Below are 18,392 nucleotides of genomic sequence, written 5' to 3'. Positions count from 1 at the left end.
TTGGGTCCCGAAGTCTAAATTAAATGCATAAAAACGACGGCTATCTTTGTCACGGTGCATTAGATTTTCCACAGTGGAAGCGGTGGGGGAGAGAGAGAGATGATTAGTAGTTATCGGTAGTTGAATGAATCATGGCATGCCTGGCCTCGCCTTGCCTCCTGCTCCTTTTCGTGCGAGAACGACAGTAGCCTCCCCCTTTCGTTGCCGTGCAGCGAATCGAATCGAATCGGGACACGAGAGGAGGGCGGTGGTGTGCATGAGACCTCGCGGAGGCGGCGGAGGAGGGATCCATGTTCTCTTGCTGGTTCCGGCCATTGTTCTTGTGTGAGTGGGACGGATGGCGAGATGATGATGATGATGATGGCCTAGCGAAACTCTAGGGTTTTTGGTTGGTTCGGCGATTCACGTGTTCTTCCGACTGTGTGGGTTTTTCAAAGGGATGATTGGCATGGTGAGATGATATGTGACAAATGAGAATTGGTAGAAATCCGCTGGGAAAAGATGAACGGATTTTTTAGAACAATGGTGAAGTCGTTCCGGTTAGCGAGAACATGCGCGACCGATCGGTTGGTGTTGGTCGATGCGCCGAAACACTGTGGCTCGCGTCTATTCGGCAAGCGGATTTCTAAAGCACCCGTGGAGTTTTGCGGCTGGGAAATCTGGCCGCATTCAATATGTAGAAAGCACTTGGGGTGAGCATGGTTCCGGGTTATGCAGGGTAAGTTCAGAGTTCTAAAAATTGGAAAATCAGTTCCGATGGGTAGTTTCCAGATTTTAAAATAACCTGGAACAAGTCTTTGTGTTTTTCTTATTCAATGTCTTTGGCAAGCCTACGGTATTACATGGCGTCCAATGATGAGCGCGTAATTCGGAACCACTAGTCTAAATATGAGTTCTAGCTTCTATTTTCGGCGATATCCATGATTGAGACTTTTACTTTATTAATATTTTAGATTATCCATGCGTCTAAATATGAGTTGTGACTAGTGGATTGTAACAGCAAATTGTAGTTATTAGAGGTGATGATTCACTGCAATCGTTTAATTAAAAATACAAGTGGAGCCTAGGTAGACCCTAAAACACGTGGCAGGGTAGGTTCCAGGTTCCAAAATATGTATGGTAGATTTTAGGTTCAAAAAATTTGAGAATCTGGGTCGACCGGTAGGTTCCAGGTGGAACCTGAACTGATCGTAGAACTGCTCACCCCTAGAAAGCACTAGAAAATGGGATAGAATGTGGCAAGAGTGAAGTTAGCCTGATCTGTTTTTTTGCACAGCGGTTTGTCCTCTACTACAACGATGCTTGAATGGATTTCTTGTCTAGTATGTTCGTTGGATCGTCTTGTCTCGATTCGATATTTACTTATAGATCACAACTTTATCGTCTCCAAAGTTGACGCTTGTAAATATTTGTGTGACTATTACCAACCCAACCGTTCTCAAAACTTAAACTATTTGATATATGCATAATATAATATTCAAATACTCTTGCGCTCCTCCTCAAGCCTGGACTGGACTTTGGCCTAAGACTAGAGCATGGAAATATATAATGAGAGAGACAAATAGGGGCATGAAAATATTTAAACTCATGACCCCCCACTGCGATACCATGTAAAAGTTTCATGGGGTTGTTAGTCGTTGTTTTACAAGTTTAATTTGTTGGAAGAAAGCATGTTTTTTACATTTAAATACTTAAATTGTCATCGAGGAGAATTTTTGTAGTTCGACTAAAAACATTTCTTTCCATCTAAATGGAGGTTGGAAAAAAGATTCTTCTAATTTCTCCCCATATTTTGAAGTTGAACCTTCCTACTGTGTGTAGTTTGGCATGGCATTGGCAAGACTATGATAGAAATGGAATCTCTTCGGTACATATATCTGTTAAGTTTATGTATCTCTTGAGTTCATGTATCTTTTCAGTTCATGTGTCTCTTCAGTTCATATCCATTCAAACTTTATAAATGGAATTCAACTATTCTTCATTCCATAGAGAAGTATATAGAAGATAGGGTACATGGAGCGTAGAGAGTATAGAGAATAGAGTAGAAGTTCCCTTCAATTTTTTATCAAAGTTTGCCGGTTTCAAGAAGTGTTCGACAGAATCCTATTTACATAGTGCTAATTCAAACAGGTTCAAGGTGTTGTATCTTGAGAGGTATAGTTTGTGAAACTGCTTAGCACTGTTGGTGGGAACTACTCACTTTAAAGAGATTCGGTTAACCGCTATTTAATTTTATTACAATTCGTACAATTTGTCCCACATGATGCAGGGGAAAGTCAATTGATTGTGGCGGCCGGCCAAGGCAACTTTGGGCGAGAATCCACGGAGGCTCCAAGTGCATCTCTGCTTCATTGCACCAGGCGACGGAACTCTCGCGCTCAAAGCCTTTCCTCGTTTCCGAGGCTGCATCTCTTCAAGATGATGGCTTAGGGACTTCCTAGATTGATGGCCCGCACGAAGTTAGGCAATAATCGCGTAAGGTTTTGTTTCAAAAGTTTAATCCGTCGGAAGAAAGCGTGTTTTACATTTCAATACTTAAATAATCATCGAGGAGAATTTTTGTAGTTCGACTGGAAACATCTCTTTCCATCTGAATGGACATTGAAAATGAGATTCTTCTGATTTCTCCCCCATATTTTGAAGTTGAACCTTCCTAATACTGTGGGTTATCAGTGGAGGCCTCGCTGACAGATTTTGGTTTGGCATTGGCAAGACTATGCATAGAAAAAAAAATCTTTGAGTGATCGACGGGACATGGAAGAATCGAATTCTTGACTAAGTAAACTCCAGTCACATGGCAGATCACATCAGAATGAAAAAAAAAGAACAACAACCAACTGTTTCCGCCTTTCGCAGCGGCAAACAAGTTCTCTGGTTGGCGCAAGATGTCGCTTTCTTGTCATTGCCCCCACACGTCTCTTGCTTGTTTCTGAAGAGAATGTTTCTTAGTAGGCAATCTCTCATCCATAGAAAACCCAAAGCCCACGACTACACCCGTCAAACGGGTGGGTCGGATTGAATATGGATCGACCCATATTCGACCCATTTAACCCGTTTTGACCCATTTTCATGCAATGCAAATATAGTGACCCATACCCGACCCATACCCGACCCGACCCATATTACTAGAACACATTAATAATTTAGGAAAACTCATACCCATCCATTTAATTCACTTTAACCTCTTCACATGTATATGTTATTAGAATAAAAACTTCACATCAAATTAAAAAAACAAATTAAATAATAAAAACTCCATCCTTAAGATGGACAACGGATTGTGAACCAGGAAATGAAGTAGTTGATGTCAATATGGTAAGTCCAAAGAAAAATCTATCAAAAGAGAATGGAAGCACTTTAACATCCATTACAGAAGCACTCCTGCAAGAACCAAGGTTTCTTGAATGAAACTTGTGCCTCTCATCATGTGAACATGACCGACAACCAGCTTCCTGCACACGGGGGAACTAGAGAAATAGAAGACTCCCATGAGTTTGTTGTGCGGCACAAACATATAGGCATAGAAGATGATCAAATCAGTGATCTTGGGGAAGCATCTTCAGATTTAGCATCTGGTTGAGCTCGGAGCTACGTGGCATCAGCTTGTTTCCCCTGCTTTTTGACCTGATCATCAACGCATACTATATTCACATCCACCCAGGTTTTGAACACAACCCCCTACAAACACTCCAACCAAAAACTTAGCCAAAAACACGTCCACGAAAGCTCGATTCAGAGGCCTCGGTGCGACAAACAAATTATCATGGTGAGTGAAACTTTCGAACCTGAGATGAGAAACAAGAAGGAGGAAACCAAGAGAATGAGATAAAAGAAAGTATATACACACATCTTCTAGCCAATCAATTGCATTAAATCACGTGAGTAAACCAAGAGAATGAGATAAAAGAAAGTACCTAATGCAAATAGTCTTGAAAGTCGACAATGAGAGACTCGTCATCGAAATCTTCCTCAAGTGGAATTCCAAATAATCAATCTCTGGTGCATAGCTCAGCCTCTACATTTTCAGGCGAAAGGGAACTACGATATTTATTTAGAATGCGTCCTCCAATGCTAAAGGCCGACTCTGAGGCACGAGTTCCCCAAACAATGTTACAGTATGATAGCCAGGAGCAGCCAACAGTAAAGTTGGAAACTCTTAAAGCCAATTCGAAGGCTGCCGAGTCCACAATTAGGAGCATCACAACACCCAAAACAAGTTGCACAAATTGACCAAGATCTTCAGGCTCAGATTACCAAAATGGGACTATGGGCTTTTACTATTATGTCTACCCCATTGCGAAAAAAAAAACCTTAATATTCAGCAAATCAACATTAATCAAGTAAATGATAACCATATCGTTTCATGTAATTCCATATCCCCAATCATTTCATTCCATTCCCTCTTCAGCACATCAACCCCAGCCCACTCCACTGCTGGAAACACAATTCTGCAAATAACATATGCATTGGACATTTCATTCCATTCCTACCATCGCCACCACCACCAATAACATAGTGGACCTCAAAGAAAAGAGGGACCAAAAACATATTTGAAAAATTATTAAGACAATTCACTTTCTTTGGAAAGCAAAGTTCCAAAGAACGAAAAAACAAGGACCTTGAAGAAACTTCCCCTGCAAATGAATGGAGGTTAGCTTTTCAATTATCTTTTTCCAAGCTCCCGCATCGAAAACGGCACAATCTCAGTAAGCAACCTCTCAAATCAGACAGATTGGACAGGCTAAAACAATCGTGGGTAAGTAGTGAGCCATTTTACATGCCACTTAAATTCGTCTTCAACGGAACAGCATCAGAATTTTCAAGAAAACAAAAAGAGCAAAAGAACTGCGATTCACCTCAGCGAGCCTGTCGCCTTGAGACTGAAACGATCGGGCCAATTGCTGGTGATCAGGCGATGATGACGGGCCGTCCTCGTCCAAAGCTGGGGCTATTGACGCGGGTCGTTCCCGACTCCCCGAGACGCTGGCGCCTTCCTAGTCTTCGCCCGGTGGGTCGTCTTGTTCGTCGAAAGGGAGATTTGGGTACTTGGAAATAACAGGAACACTGACGAGCGGTGAAGGGCGGCGAGCGACGAGCGGCGAAGCGCGGCGAGCGACGAGCGGCGAAGCGCGGCGAGCGGCCAAAGCGACGAACGACGAGCGGCAAAGCGTGGCGAGTGGCGGCGAAGCGCGGCAAGCGGCCAAGGCGGCGAGCGACGAGCGGTGAAGGAAGCGCGGCGAGCGGCCAACAAGAAGCGTAGGTTGGGAGCGAAGCGTCGTTCGTGGATGGGCGCCTGAGCACTGAGCAGGTAACGCGGGTCGTGGGTTTAGAAAATATGGGTTACAATATGGGTCAGCTGGTGACCCATATTTTAACCCATTTTTTGGGCATTATATATTCTCTAATCCATTTGAGCTCATTTTTTAGAAAAGTGAGTTACCCAAATAGATATGGGCTTCCTAAAAATGAGTTATAAAATGGGTACGTGACCCATTTTGCCGGCCTATGCGAGGATTGGGAAATTTCGGACATTGAATTTTTCAGCTCTGGACAGCTATTTGTAAAAAAGGTCGAGATCAACGACGTGATCTCAATGAATTCGGAAAACATGTTACGCGAAACAGTACATCGGCAATGAAATCAGTTTTGTACTCCATACAAATTCATACTCACAATACAGAAGAGATTTCGTGAACCTGGCCCGGTTAGCTTCCATGAGGATGGAAGTCCTTGATAGCAATAATAATAGGACCGCGGTTATCCAAGAATTTCACAAGTTAATATCATACAAAATGAGGTGGGAAATGTTAATTTCGGGCTTCCTGCTTACTCGGATCTTCGCATTTTTATGTTGAGCGGGATTTCTTTGTAGGAGTGGACCTTCTCGGCTGCTCTGCGAGATGGTCGACCGAACGAAGATTTTCTAGCCGGCTTTTCTTCGACTTCTGAGGCACAATCATCTTCCCTATCTTCCCTATTGCTGGAGGAGGAAGGGAATGTGGTTGGAGCAGCTTCCTTATCTTCCTTAATGTCAAGGGGCTTGCTAATGGGAAACTGAGCAGTTTCGATCTCAAACAAGTTTTCTGGAGGTTCTGGCTCTTGGGATTCGAATCTTGCTGAATGCCGCCTGACACAGCGCCTTAAAAGGAAACAGAAACATGCATATAAGATTTTGATTCCAGTCCCAAATGCATTGACTTACGTAACTTTCTTCCAGGCATAATTCATTATCACGTCAACAGACTGATTGAATATCTATTCAATTCCGTTGACCCGTGGATTCAAAACCAACCTTTTGTTTTCAACCTTCTCCTTCTTGTCATCTTGTTTGCTGGTACTGAAAGGCACCATGGCTGTAATTGTTTTTCCAAATTAGTTGTGGTCATCACTAAAATATGCAGCAAAAAGGAAGTCAAAAGAGCTTTCAGATGAGGAATTACATCGGCTTTTCTGGCCGCGCTTCGTGTCACGATTACAAGGTTTTGCTCTATCATCTGGTTTTGGCAAGGATTCAGTTGCTTCCTTTTCTTCTTCTTCCTTAATCTACCGAGAAATCGGCATGTCAATTTGTATTGAACAATAAAAATGAATAACAGTATAGAAGCTAGATAAAGAATGAGGTTGAATTTGCACACCTTTGAACCTTTCTTCTGACAGTTTACCTCTCCTTTCCCCTGCACAACCGAAAGAGGAGATGGGGACACTCTCCAAAGAAAACTTGAACAAAAATCATACGACAGGATGGACTGATTGAAATGCTTCTTAGTTGATTTTACCAAGTAAGTCAAAACACATTAAGTCTCTCACCTAGTCTTCTGGTCTGAAGAAGAATATTCAGAAAGAAAGAACATTGCGGAATTAACTTTAAGCAAGAGAATCAGTAGCATGAAGCATGATAGAACATTTGGATTTGCTACTGTACAGCAAGAAGTTGCACCCTCCCTCTGATTATGTAACGATCCACCAAGAAGGAACATACACTAACACAGTGAATTAATTTAAGGATCAGCAGCATGACCAATCTCTAAACAAATACAAATAAGCAGACTTAGATAATCGATAGTTAAAAAAGATGTGGTCCTCATGATTTGTCGCGTAAATGAGCTCTTTGGTGCTGTGCTCTTTTTCTATACGGGTTTGCACCACCTTGGTGCCCTTTATTAACAGTTTCTATCACCCATATAAACAAAGGATAGATGTGGCATTCTTGCCCCTTCCGCAAATCTCTTCGTACATCTAACACATATTTATTTACCTTTGGTCAGCCAAGAGCCAAGTTGATTACACTTGATGTCGGTATCTACATGCCTAACAATTCCAAAATTTTGACTACGGGGTCGCGGGAAAAAACGTACCTGTAGTTCCGAATTCTTTGCTTTGATCACAGTATCCTTGCATACGAGCTCGTGTTGGAGTATTCTCAGCTGAAGTATGCAATCCAATTACTTAAAAATCACGATAACTAAGTGAAGGAGAACTGCGAAAATTCACCGACCAAGAGCATACTACACAGGTTTACCTTTTCCCTTCCAGATTGAAGCTCCTGCAAGATCAAAAGAAACAAGGTCATCTATGCATTGGGGGAATGTAAAAATGCACAAAAGTAATTTGAAGAGTGGAAACCGCACAGCTAACATTTGACCGTTGGCTTGAGCGAGATTCCAATTCTGCAGCTGGATCTTCTGATAATTGATTCGAAGTTTCTGCAACTCGGCCCCACTCAGTTCGATCATCTTACTACGCAATAGCAATTAAGGAAACCCCCAAGCATCTTCGGTTAACTACGGAAATCGACTCTATTCACTCACACCTCAGCAATGAACAAACACGCAAAATAGACGATGATCGCGAATAATAAATGGAAGGATACTTCCTCTCTTCGATAACTTTGATCAAAGCCATCTTCTCCTGATTCAATTTCGACACACCAAGAGAACTCCAATCACTCCACAGTCCAAAAAAATTCGCGGCGCGTCGCGGGAGAAAAGCAAGGGAGCAGGGGCAGCACAGAGACTCGGCCATCATCAAAGAAATGCAACGTACCTCGAGAAGCTGATTCACGTAGTCTTTCGCCGCCGGCGAGAGCCGGAGCTGCTTCCCGCCGCCGTCGCGGGGGGCTCCGGCCGGCAGCGGCGAGTTGGTGATGTCGGACAGAGCCTTCCTAGCCGCCGCGTGGCCGAACGAGGCTCTCTTCACCGTCCTCTCGCCTTTCATCTACGTCCCTCCCTCCCCCGCGCAAATTGCTCAAAAAACCCTAGGACTCAGAACGACCGATCTCCAAAGAAGCCCAGCGCAGCGAGCTCCGGAACTACAACCCCCCTCCCGGGGGGGGGGGGGAAACGAAAAAGGAAACGGGGAAGGGAACTACACCAGAACCGAAGTACGTCCAAGCGAAATCCGGTGCGGCCTGCTACTTCTCGAGCGGGATATGAACCGGTCAAGAAGATCCGAACGCGGAATCGCGCCGCGAAAGCGTTCGGGATCGGGAAGACCCGGCGCGGGGCCGCTTCCTCGTTGATCTTGACGAAGACGAGAGGAGGTGAAGAAGCGGAGGAGAAACCCTAGGGATTTCTTCGCTGCAGAGATCGAGCGAGGCGAGAGCGACAGCGAATGGCGCGATGCGAGTTGCAGAGAGAGAGAGAGAGAGAGAGAGAGAGAGAGGAGGGAAGTGCGAAAATGGACGACGAAAGGAGGAAGAGGAAGAAGAAGAAGAAGAGCAGGAGGCGAAAAACCAAAATGCGCATCCGGTAGGTTCGGATACCAACGGCTCTCCGAGCCAACGTTTCGCTGAGGGCGTGTTCCGCCCCTATGGAGGGCTCCCGAACCTGGATTCGAATGGTCCGAACCTGGACGAAGATGGAGGGGAGAGGGGGAAAAGACCTGTCGAGAATGTCACTTAACTGTGCCTGCAATTTTTTTGTTTGATTTTGGACGGTAGCAGCAAATTTTTCAAAGGCCGTGCTTTTTTTAACTTGCGTGAATCGACACTTCGGCTTCAATTCGACGGAAAGGAAAGACAGAGTGATTTATGATGCCGATCTCTTAGTCCGATTAAGATAAGTTGCAATCCAAAAATTATACAAGTTCGAGGGCTTGAGTGCAAGGAACGGAAATTTGGAAACCGCCGTTGGAAGGCAGTGTAGATTTGAAGACCAAATGTGTGACTTTGTCCTGATAATCCGGGGTCTTTAAACACTCTAATGAAAAAGAGCACAATAAACGAGGAGATCGAAAGTAGTTCGCCAATCCAGGGCACCGATCGGGCACATATTCGCTCACTATGCAAATTCTTAGCATGAGTAATTGAGTTGGTCATCTCTCAAACTGAATCTGTCAGACACATCCTGCTGAACAAAGTCTGGTTTGGATGAGCGAGGATCATTGGAATCAACCATCAATGAACAGAGAAGGGCAAACAGAATCAACAGAGTTCTTCCTGCAAACAATGAGTTCTTTCGAAACCGCCTACTCGAGTCTCCAGAAGATGACCAACCTAGTATCTTAAGCGTAAGTAAGCACCTTAACAGATGGGTTGGCCAGATCCACAGCCCCCTGGCAATTACACTGGCTCCAGAGTAATGGGTCGCCTTTCGAGTGCTAGCTCGCTCCTCCCACTCTAGCGAATCCGAGGTTATTTAAACATGGATGATACATACAGAGCTATGACTGTTCACTGAACATTGGTGCAGATTCCTGAAACGCCAAGAGAAACGCGACATTTCAGAGCCCTGCTCTGCACTACTGCTACAGTACATCTTCAATGATTCCAGGAAACAACTACGGAGTTTACGGTGCTAGGTCTATCCAGTAAGCACCAACAACTAATAGTTCTTCCCGATGATCATGCGAGAATATTAGAATTAAATTTCACTTTCTTCTTCATATGCACAATCATATGTGAGGAGCTCGTCAGGTCAGAATTCCGAGCTAATTTACATTGTCCAGGCATCATAGTTGATCGATAATTAAATAGGAAAACCTATCAAAGCAGTTACTCCTCAAGCAAATTCCTTTCCTATTTTTTTGGACGGAGAATACGTGCTTCCATAGATATCATCTGGTGACAGAACCTTGAAGAAGATACAAGGCTCTGTTTCGAACCTGCACAGCGTGAAGGTGTCTTCAGAGACGAGATTTTGAAAAGCAGGCAACAATGGCATTAACAATGCATAACATACCTTTGACGCGTACGATCTCAAATCTGTGCTGGCAATTAGACAAGAACAGTTCCGCAGATAAAGACCCCACATTTCCCTGATTACTGCTTCATCTTCTAGTGTTGAGTTGAACAAGAGCCAATTCTCTGCTAGAACCAGATAAATGTACATTCTGAAAAGATCACAACCTTTCTCTTTCACATTAATGGATATGAGCGAATTCAGGATTTCTTCATCTGCAACCTGAAGAAAGTATTGAGTAAATGTAAAGATTCATTTGGCCAAAAGCACAGAAAACATAGAATGTGAATGTAATAATATTTTCTATAAAAATTTGGTGCCACCATGGCATCATCCGCCACTGCCTCCGAGTTTTGGCTGTTTTTTCAATAATTGTATGGTTAAAATGACAATGAGTAAAGAGATGTCTCACTGCATGTACAGTTAAGATGATCTCCAATCTGCATTTAGGAAGACATTAATAATATCATGTCTATCCTACCAAATCATATTAACTCTTGAAATTCAAATAGGCAGATAAAGCATCAAAAACATGCTCCTGATCTAAACTATGTTTTGCTGCTTTGTCAACTAGACTAGTTTAAACAACCTTTATTTAGAGAAATATGCGTTTTAAGTGCTTGTATTTGTTGTTTTACAAGAAGATTAGAAACAAACGCAGACTATAGAATGCTATTGGTAACCAATCTGCATTTTTTCATCATGCTCAACACTTGTATGCAGGCATGACAACGAAAAGCAAATGCATAAGGTTGTCTTTGAGCTTCTTCTCAAAGCACATTACAATCAAAATGACCAATAGATAGGGCTAATTAAAGAGCTTTGTTGCTATTTACTCATCAAAGCCTGTTGGGTGCATGTACTAAAGAAGAAAGGCGGCATGCCTTATTATCAAGGAAATTCACAAGCATCCGATGGGCAACTTCACTTCTGAGGCACTTGCTACGAGCATCAACGCCAGAAATGCACTCCACAGCACGCAAGCAGTTTAGATCCATAGATAACCTGCATAAAAATGTTCAGAGTTTAAAAAGGGACAGAACTGTGTACAAAAGCCAAAAATACAGAGGTCAGAGAGTTAGAATGGTCATTATCAATCACCAAATTGTTTTTCATTGAAACAAGAAAGCCAAAGCAAGGCATTGGCTTCACGTCTAAACAACAAGAGCAAAAGATACTCAGAAACCTACTTAATGTTAACCCTTTTGTTTGGTTTCCAAAAACAAGCAAACTAGGCATGAAGCCGTGATTGAACCAGAGAGGACATCTTAAGAGGTGGAAGACCCAAAATGAGATTCTGTTACATTTTTTTCCTTACTGAAAGCAAAAATCTAACTTACTTGTCTTTATCCCCTCAACCCCTTTTCAGAAACTTACTTGTCCAGCTCGAGTTGAGCCTGCTTTATGAATGAATGAATGAAAGCGCTTTCCGACCAAAAAAAAAAGTAAAAATCTAACTATATGGCCTAGAAAGAAAAGTAGAGCAGTGCCAGCAACCTGCTAGCAAGAGATTTCGCCACTTTCTTGCAGCTGGTGCTCCATTCCTCATGGGTGAAGTAACTGGTTACTGATAACAAACATTCATACAAAAGCATTGAAAGGCCTTCAAGTCGGCGGTCTAGAAACAGACAAATCAACACTTCAGTTAATTCTTCGGCTTCTGAAGTTGAAAACATAGGCCATTTACTCCTGAAAAAGAAATGAAATGCAAGCTCAAATAAGAAAATAATATCATTAAGATCAACTATTAAATCGATTTGATGGCCCAAGAAAGGGAGAAAAGTTTTAAAAACTATTTGCAAGATTTCCAGGTTTCTTGTTTTCAAGAATGTAAGAACCCTGTGACACTAAAATATGGCTTCTAGAAATGACGGATTGGGATGAGAATCCAGAATGACTGACCTTGCTTGACAAGAAGCAGCCACAAATTTGATCCAAGCTCGAATATTCAAAGATGGTCCAGCATGCTTGGAATCTGGATAAAGATACTTGCAAATAACTATAAAATACTAAAAATCATATGTTCGTATTTAATAAATAAACTAATGATTTAAGTTGCAATTGCATACATGTAAAGGCATGTAGTAGATAGGATATATAAGACAGTCAATAGGAGAAATATGACTTTGCTTCAGAAGAGAAAAGCTGATATCTAAACAAATTTGAACTTCCAACATCCTCATCGAGCAATCTTCTTCTGCCAGAAGCACCAGCATCAACAATCCACAACCCTTTAACTTTTCCCCCTTGTCTGTAACATATAAGATTTCCCTTGTCTCATCAGACATCACTAAATAATCGAACGAAAATCACTTCCTCTTCAGATGCTGCAAACTTGCAGCACTTTTCTTTTCTCCCTATCAATTACTTCTTTCCTACTTTTTGACAGCCCTTAAATAGCACTTTCGTAAGAGTCATTGCTTTGTATACCCAAAAAAGAAAAGTTACCTCTATGTCTCCAAATTAAGAGCGCTTATTTACTTGCATGAAGATCAAAAGTGATAAGGATAGACATGCCGACCGTTTAGTCCAACTATGCAATAAACCAAAACATTACGAGCTTACCCACATCAACAGATCCTGCGTCAGATGGGAAGAACACAAATCCATATATGCTAAGAGCCCTTTCCAGTTCAGAATATGTAGGGAGCCAGTCTATTTTGATGGGTGCAGAAGTTCCCTAATGAGAAAAGGCCAGGAACAAGGAGAACAAGTAATAAGCACAAATCTAACATTGAGCAAGAGAAATTTGTTTAATGTCAAGAAGAAGCAGTAAGTCAACCTCATTTTTGCCTGAGAGTACGTCACACCAGAGATCGCAAGCCGAAATTCTCAATCTTTCTTCTGATGCAAACATCACTGACAGAGGAAGATATCAATATATATTAAAGAGCAAGATGGAAGGCCGGATATTGCAGGATTTTAAAGTATGAAAAGATATAATCTCACATAAATGGAAAGTCCACTTTGCAAGAGCCATTTCAAGATGACCACTTAATGTTATCAGCTTGGATAACCAACCATTGACCAGGAGTCCTTCCAAAAACTCGGATTCTGCACAAGTATAAAATGCACCATAAACAAGCTTTCCCTGGCCTCACTATTGGAATCTAAAATTGTTGTATCAACTTGTGAACCAAAAGGTAAAGCTGACCTAGATCCTAGAAAAAATGCCTTTGACCGAACGCAGCTGCAGAATGGAAAAAACAACATGAATACCTTCTTGTTTACTGACTTCCACCAATGAATTCAGTTTGCTATGACCAAGAGCCTGGAAATTAGCACAGCTGTCAAGCTCTGGTAAAACTACAGCTGGCGGACTTTTCTGAAATAGAGAGCAACCGAGCATTATTGATTATGCCGCCATGTGCTAGCATCAGAACCCTAATGATATCGTGAACAAAAGGCGCATAAGTACATTGACATTAGATAGTGCAAAAATGAGAAACCTGAACTCCAAAAACTTGCAGTCCCCAGTGGGATATTTCATCTTCGCTGCCCATTTCCTTCATCTGCACAAAGGAAGATTATAACAATCACATCCTGACCTACAGAATATTCAAACAACTAAAACAATCCAAAAGTTGAAAACAATCCTAAGATGCACAAGAGGGGAAAAAGATCCACCCACCTGTTTTTGGTACTCATCAAGGGTATGGCACAAAGTTGCCTCTCTGGCGTTATCTTCCTCATCGGAATCATGCTTTAGCACCCTTTTCCGTTTCGCCGCTCCCTCGACGCGCTTCCCTTTCTCTTTATAGAAGTCACTCAACAGATCATCCAAGCCAATGACCTTCTTACTGCTCGATCCATACCAAAGATTAAGAATTCCATCAGAACACCAGTACCCCCTATTCGCCAACTACTGAAGAACGAGACGAAAGAGTCGATCATAATATTAGGACATCAGAACCGCTATGATCTGACCCATGAAAGCTAAACCGTACTTAATAGCATGCCATAATCATACAACGCAGCAAGTGCATCAGAAGCAACAACTCGACCCGAACCCTCATCGAGTGGAGAACAAGAATTCGAAACACGAACTCAGCGCTGACAAAAGGATGTCAAAAAGGAGAAATCATGGGGAGAAGATACCTTTTCTTGGCAGGAGCCGCAGAAGAAGGAGCGAAAACGAGCGGGTCTTCCAACTCGAAATCCAGCCGTGAACCAAACTCGGACTCCATGTGAGAAAAACGAAACACCCCCACAACGCAAAACTAGTCTCTTTACTCTACAATCTCCACTCCAATCGGTGACCCTTGTCTTCGTTTGCCTCCAGTTTCTAGGGAAAGCGCCAAAAATTGAAACTTTCGGTCAATTGGTACTGCAGTGTACTTGCCGTCCAGACCAGTGGATTTCTTCGCTCCAAATGAAACGAGCCCATTTGAGATGATGGGTCGTGGAAACAGTAAATGGGCCGAGCCGACAAAACTCGAAACCTGGTATCACGCATCGCTATGGTCAAAGTTCAGATAAAAATCGATTTTTTCTCTCTCAAGAAATCAATCAATTCCCACGGAATTGTGGATACAGTAAATGGGCCCGGGCCGACAGAACTCATGGAATCACTCTTCGCTGCGGTGGCAATTCAGATAAAAATCGACTTTTTCTCGCTCGAGAAGGCGATGAAATCCCACGGAAGTGCAAAATGCTGCGGCGAAAGATCTGTCTCCTCTCGAGTTTTTACGGCGGTCGCGCATGGAGGGGCGTGAGCACCGGCACGAGCACGGCGGTGATGAGCTTCGGCGACGGGACCCAAGGAGCTCTCGGCCTGCCGTCGTCGCTCGCCGGCGCCGGCGTCGGCATCGGCGGCGACGACGCGTACGAGCCCACCAAAGTCCCCAGCCTACCCTCCGACGTGATCAGCGTGAGTGCGGGTCACTACCACTCGCTTGCCGTCACTTCTCAGGGCCACCTCTGGGCTTGGGGTCGCAACCATGAATTCCAACTCGGACGCGATCCTCTTTCTTTAAGGTCGTTTTCTTTCATATCTTTTGACCTTCGCTAGAACTTTTTGCTTAACTTCTCTGCATCTTTGATGGTGCGTAATGTGTATGATGGCTGATTTAATTTCGGATTTGTATCCAACTGTGCAAATTGTACTTATGAATAGCATGCTTCGTAAGAATGGCCATTCGATTTGTAAGTAGTTAAAAAATTTGCATAGCTAGGTGATTAAGGTGAAGAATCTGCAGGACTTATTGCCTCCCAACCTCTGCCTTTGCCCTTTTGTCTCAAGTTGCGTCTTTGTAATAGTAGCTTGAACTTTCGATGGGTGCTTAGTGTTGCATATGGTTGGTTGTTCTTTGCTTGTGTGGTAAGTTCCTTATCGACTTTACGCAATGGTCAGGAAGTTGTGGAACGAGCCCAAGCGAGTGCATGGCTTGCAAAAAGTGATGGTTAAGGCTTCATTTGCTTCCGGTGTTGTATCGGCGGCCATTGGAGATGACGGCTCTTTGTGGGTTTGGGGGAAGTCTAAGCGTGGACAGCTAGGTCTTGGGAAAGATGTCACTGAAGCTATCACACCTTCTAGAGTAGATGCACTTACTGGAGAAAAGATAGTTCAGGTGTGATTGTGTTCTTAAGGTAGGAAAGTATAAATCCCTGTGGCTATACCAGAGATTTGAGCATGTCACTTTCATACTATGTAAAGATATGTCATTGATAATGTTATGAAAAACTTTCTGGGTGCTCTCTATTCTCAGGTTTCATTTGGTTGGGGACACGCGCTTGCAAGGACAGAGGATGGAAAATTATTTGGCTGGGGCTATTCAGCTGATGGTAGGTTAGGAAAGATTGGAGGAATGATGGAGACGTCTCCGTTCGAATCTACTGCAAGTATGTCTACTGATGAAATACAGGTTCCAAGTTCAGCCAAAGAAGTTGCAGAGAAGCGGGTTTTAGAAGGCATGGAGAAGGAGAAAGATATGCCAATAATATGGGAACCTTGTTTAGTAGAAGAACTGAGCGGTGTTGAAGTTTTGGACATTGCATGTGGGCTTGACCATTCCTTAGTTCTTTGCAGTAAGTTAAAGTTTTACTTCTTTTTTTTTTCTTCTTAAGCACATTGAGTGGAGTAGGATGAGCCAACAGTCAAGCACAAGTTACCGAATGAGGGTGGCCTCTGCCAACTGGCTCTAGAGTTAGCTTCATTTAATTGTTATCCACGTTCTTCAGTTTAGATAAATGTTGATCTTGGATGGTGTCTAACAGGTAAGGGTGCCCTATTTAGCGGTGGGAGCAACATCTATGGTCAGCTGGGCAGAGCAAGTCAAGACTTAGGAATCCTGCCGGTTGATATTCCTTCACGTCCCATATCGATAGCATCAGGTCTGGGCCATTCTTTAGCAATTTGCAAGGATGCATCATTGGATGCCTCAGAATCCTCGAAAAAAGTTGTATCTTGGGGATGGAATCAAAGCTCTCAGCTTGGTAGGCCAGGGCCTGAGAACCTTCCACTGTTGGTCGATGGATTAGCTGGGGAATGTCCAGTGTCAGTTTCGGGAGGGCGCGTGCATTCTATTGCTCTCACATCCATGAGAGAGGTATGGGTATGGGGCTGTGGCAGAAATGGAAGACTTGGATTGGGAAGCTCCAATGACGAGTCTGAGCCAACATTATTAGACTCTTTAGAAGGTCTGGAAGTTCTACAGGTGGTGTCAGGTTTTGATCATAGTCTAGTCCTTGTAGCTGAATGATCTATAGTTTGAATGAGTAGCTTAATAATTGGCTTGTAGTTTCTGTTTTGTCCTGCTCGGCGTCTCCGCTATGATATTGGCTAGCTTACTTGTTACCTATAAGGGCGGGAAGTTACACCTTAGCAGGCATTGTCTCTCTTCGGATTCCTTATCTTTGAGACAAGAAGAATGAAGAGAAGAAGAAAAGCCATGTAAACCATTCGCATTTGGTTTTGGAAATGAATTCCTAATTGCTAATTGTTTTTTTGAGCTTATAAGGGACTGCATGATCAGTAATGGCAAGTTCACAGAGAAAGACTGCTGTCACCACCCTTGATCCAATACCGTGGCCATGGACTACCTTCTAACATATGCTCAGTCGATCTTAACGTTTGCATATTTATTACTCGCATTGTTACACATTTCGCCTTGACATGCATGCTCTTCCTTGCAGAAAGTCCTCGAGTCCATTCCAAGCTGAAAGAAATTTCTTGAGACCGTATTCTTTCGTTAGCAAGCACCTTTGGTCTGTGCTTCGTGTGGCAGTGATTTATCGCTTCCATTTAATTGTTCTAGTTTTTAAGAGGAGCACCGCGGTCACGGCCTAGTGGGTACTTGAGTTTGAATCCATGTTACGCGGACCATGAAAATCTAATGTGAAGGGGTCACAAGAAAAGGGTAGAAGCAAAACTAATGAAGGGAGAGCAATGTCTTATGCTTTTGGCGCATCAGTTTGTGGAATCATGGAAACGAAGTGTGGATGAGCTGATTTTACACGCTCTTCCTATGCTTGAAACGGGCAAACACGTAAGTGCACATGAACACAGGATGACAAGGGGAGTGAATACAGAAATTACTGCAGATGGTCTGCTATAGGCTAATCCCGAGATCAACTTAACATACGACATTCCAATCACAGCACTCGGCAATCCGGTTACGACAAACTTCAACACCACTATGTCATGAAACTGAAGAGAACGAGTAGATAGAGATTGACAAAGTTTAAAAGACCGGTCAGATTCTTATCGCGTCGGCAAAGACTTGTCGGATGGAAATATCTTTTATGTCTGTTTATATGGTTTTCGATGGACCGTCCCCGTGAAGGCAAAACAGGGACCCTCTTGGATTGCGGTGTGAAGCAGACAAAAAGATTGATTTCGATAAGATGGGCCACTAAGTTCCGACGTTAGTTGTAGTTGTAGGTAGAGAGAGAAGCGGCCAATACGACCAAAGGAGCCAGCCCCGTGATTCACTGCAACAGCCAAAGAATTCTAAAATCAGGCTGCTGCAAAAAGCTCAGCTACACTTTCTTGGCATGCCCACCACATTAAATAGTCATCAAAGTCAACTTTCGATTTGAATTGCTAGGATATTGAATATTTGAATCGTGCTCGAGTTGTGTACCAATGAAGCTCGATTCACGGAGCTTTGCTGTATTATAACCACACAGATCAAGTCCACTTCGGGTTGCACTTGGGACTGTTGACCTGTGTGGCAGCGAAAGAACTTGATACTCCGGAAATTTCACAGTTAC

General features: G+C 43.1%; 3 protein-coding genes and 1 long non-coding RNA gene across 5 annotated transcripts; 1 reads left to right on the top strand and 3 right to left on the bottom strand.

The window, feature by feature from the left end:
- Nucleotides 1-4,110: 4,110 nt before the first annotated feature.
- On the bottom strand, nucleotides 4,111-4,989 carry LOC130137836 (uncharacterized). Its single transcript, XR_008816294.1, has 2 exons — nucleotides 4,857-4,989; nucleotides 4,111-4,521 (listed from the first exon to the last, which is right to left on the bottom strand). It is a non-coding gene; the product is annotated as an uncharacterized LOC130137836 (long non-coding RNA).
- Nucleotides 4,990-5,585: 596 nt separating this feature from the next.
- Nucleotides 5,586-8,294, bottom strand: LOC115687429 (SHUGOSHIN 2). Its single transcript, XM_030612989.2, has 9 exons — nucleotides 8,044-8,294; nucleotides 7,871-7,908; nucleotides 7,629-7,737; nucleotides 7,520-7,543; nucleotides 7,356-7,424; nucleotides 6,636-6,674; nucleotides 6,441-6,543; nucleotides 6,293-6,353; nucleotides 5,586-6,139 (listed from the first exon to the last, which is right to left on the bottom strand). Exons 1-9 carry the CDS (start codon nucleotides 8,212-8,214, stop codon nucleotides 5,827-5,829), a joined length of 927 nt encoding a protein of 308 aa, XP_030468849.1. The 5' UTR covers nucleotides 8,215-8,294; the 3' UTR covers nucleotides 5,586-5,826.
- Nucleotides 8,295-9,270: 976 nt separating this feature from the next.
- LOC115687497 (uncharacterized) lies at nucleotides 9,271-14,635 on the bottom strand. 2 transcript variants are annotated; one of them, XM_056309355.1, is made up of 13 exons: nucleotides 14,277-14,635; nucleotides 13,810-13,978; nucleotides 13,628-13,690; nucleotides 13,398-13,503; nucleotides 13,128-13,232; nucleotides 12,961-13,037; nucleotides 12,744-12,858; nucleotides 12,081-12,153; nucleotides 11,676-11,867; nucleotides 11,063-11,183; nucleotides 10,179-10,400; nucleotides 10,043-10,101; nucleotides 9,271-9,693 (listed from the first exon to the last, which is right to left on the bottom strand). In XM_056309355.1, the coding sequence occupies exons 1-12, from the start codon at nucleotides 14,363-14,365 to the stop codon at nucleotides 10,054-10,056; spliced, it is 1,380 nt and encodes a 459-aa protein (XP_056165330.1). In that variant the 5' UTR covers nucleotides 14,366-14,635; the 3' UTR covers nucleotides 9,271-9,693; nucleotides 10,043-10,053. The 2 variants fall into 2 exon arrangements, with proteins under 2 accessions (XP_056165330.1, XP_030468955.2); XM_030613095.2 differs by lacking the exon at nucleotides 9,271-9,693 and having other exon boundaries at nucleotides 9,855-10,101; nucleotides 14,277-14,634.
- Nucleotides 14,574-17,200, top strand: LOC115687498 (ultraviolet-B receptor UVR8). The gene is made up of 5 exons (XM_030613096.2): nucleotides 14,574-14,623; nucleotides 14,715-15,155; nucleotides 15,532-15,748; nucleotides 15,887-16,205; nucleotides 16,395-17,200. Exons 1-5 carry the CDS (start codon nucleotides 14,574-14,576, stop codon nucleotides 16,877-16,879), a joined length of 1,512 nt encoding a protein of 503 aa, XP_030468956.2. The 3' UTR covers nucleotides 16,880-17,200.
- The last annotated feature ends 1,192 nt before the right edge of the window (nucleotides 17,201-18,392 follow it).

This window comes from Syzygium oleosum, unplaced genomic scaffold (assembly GCF_021117445.2).
Source record: "Syzygium oleosum isolate NSW1041296 unplaced genomic scaffold, Sole_v2.1 Sole_v2.03, whole genome shotgun sequence".
Taxonomy (NCBI): domain Eukaryota; kingdom Viridiplantae; phylum Streptophyta; class Magnoliopsida; order Myrtales; family Myrtaceae; genus Syzygium; species Syzygium oleosum.
Note: the sequence above shows the minus strand (reverse complement) of the source record. Positions and strands in the feature narration are given on the sequence as shown.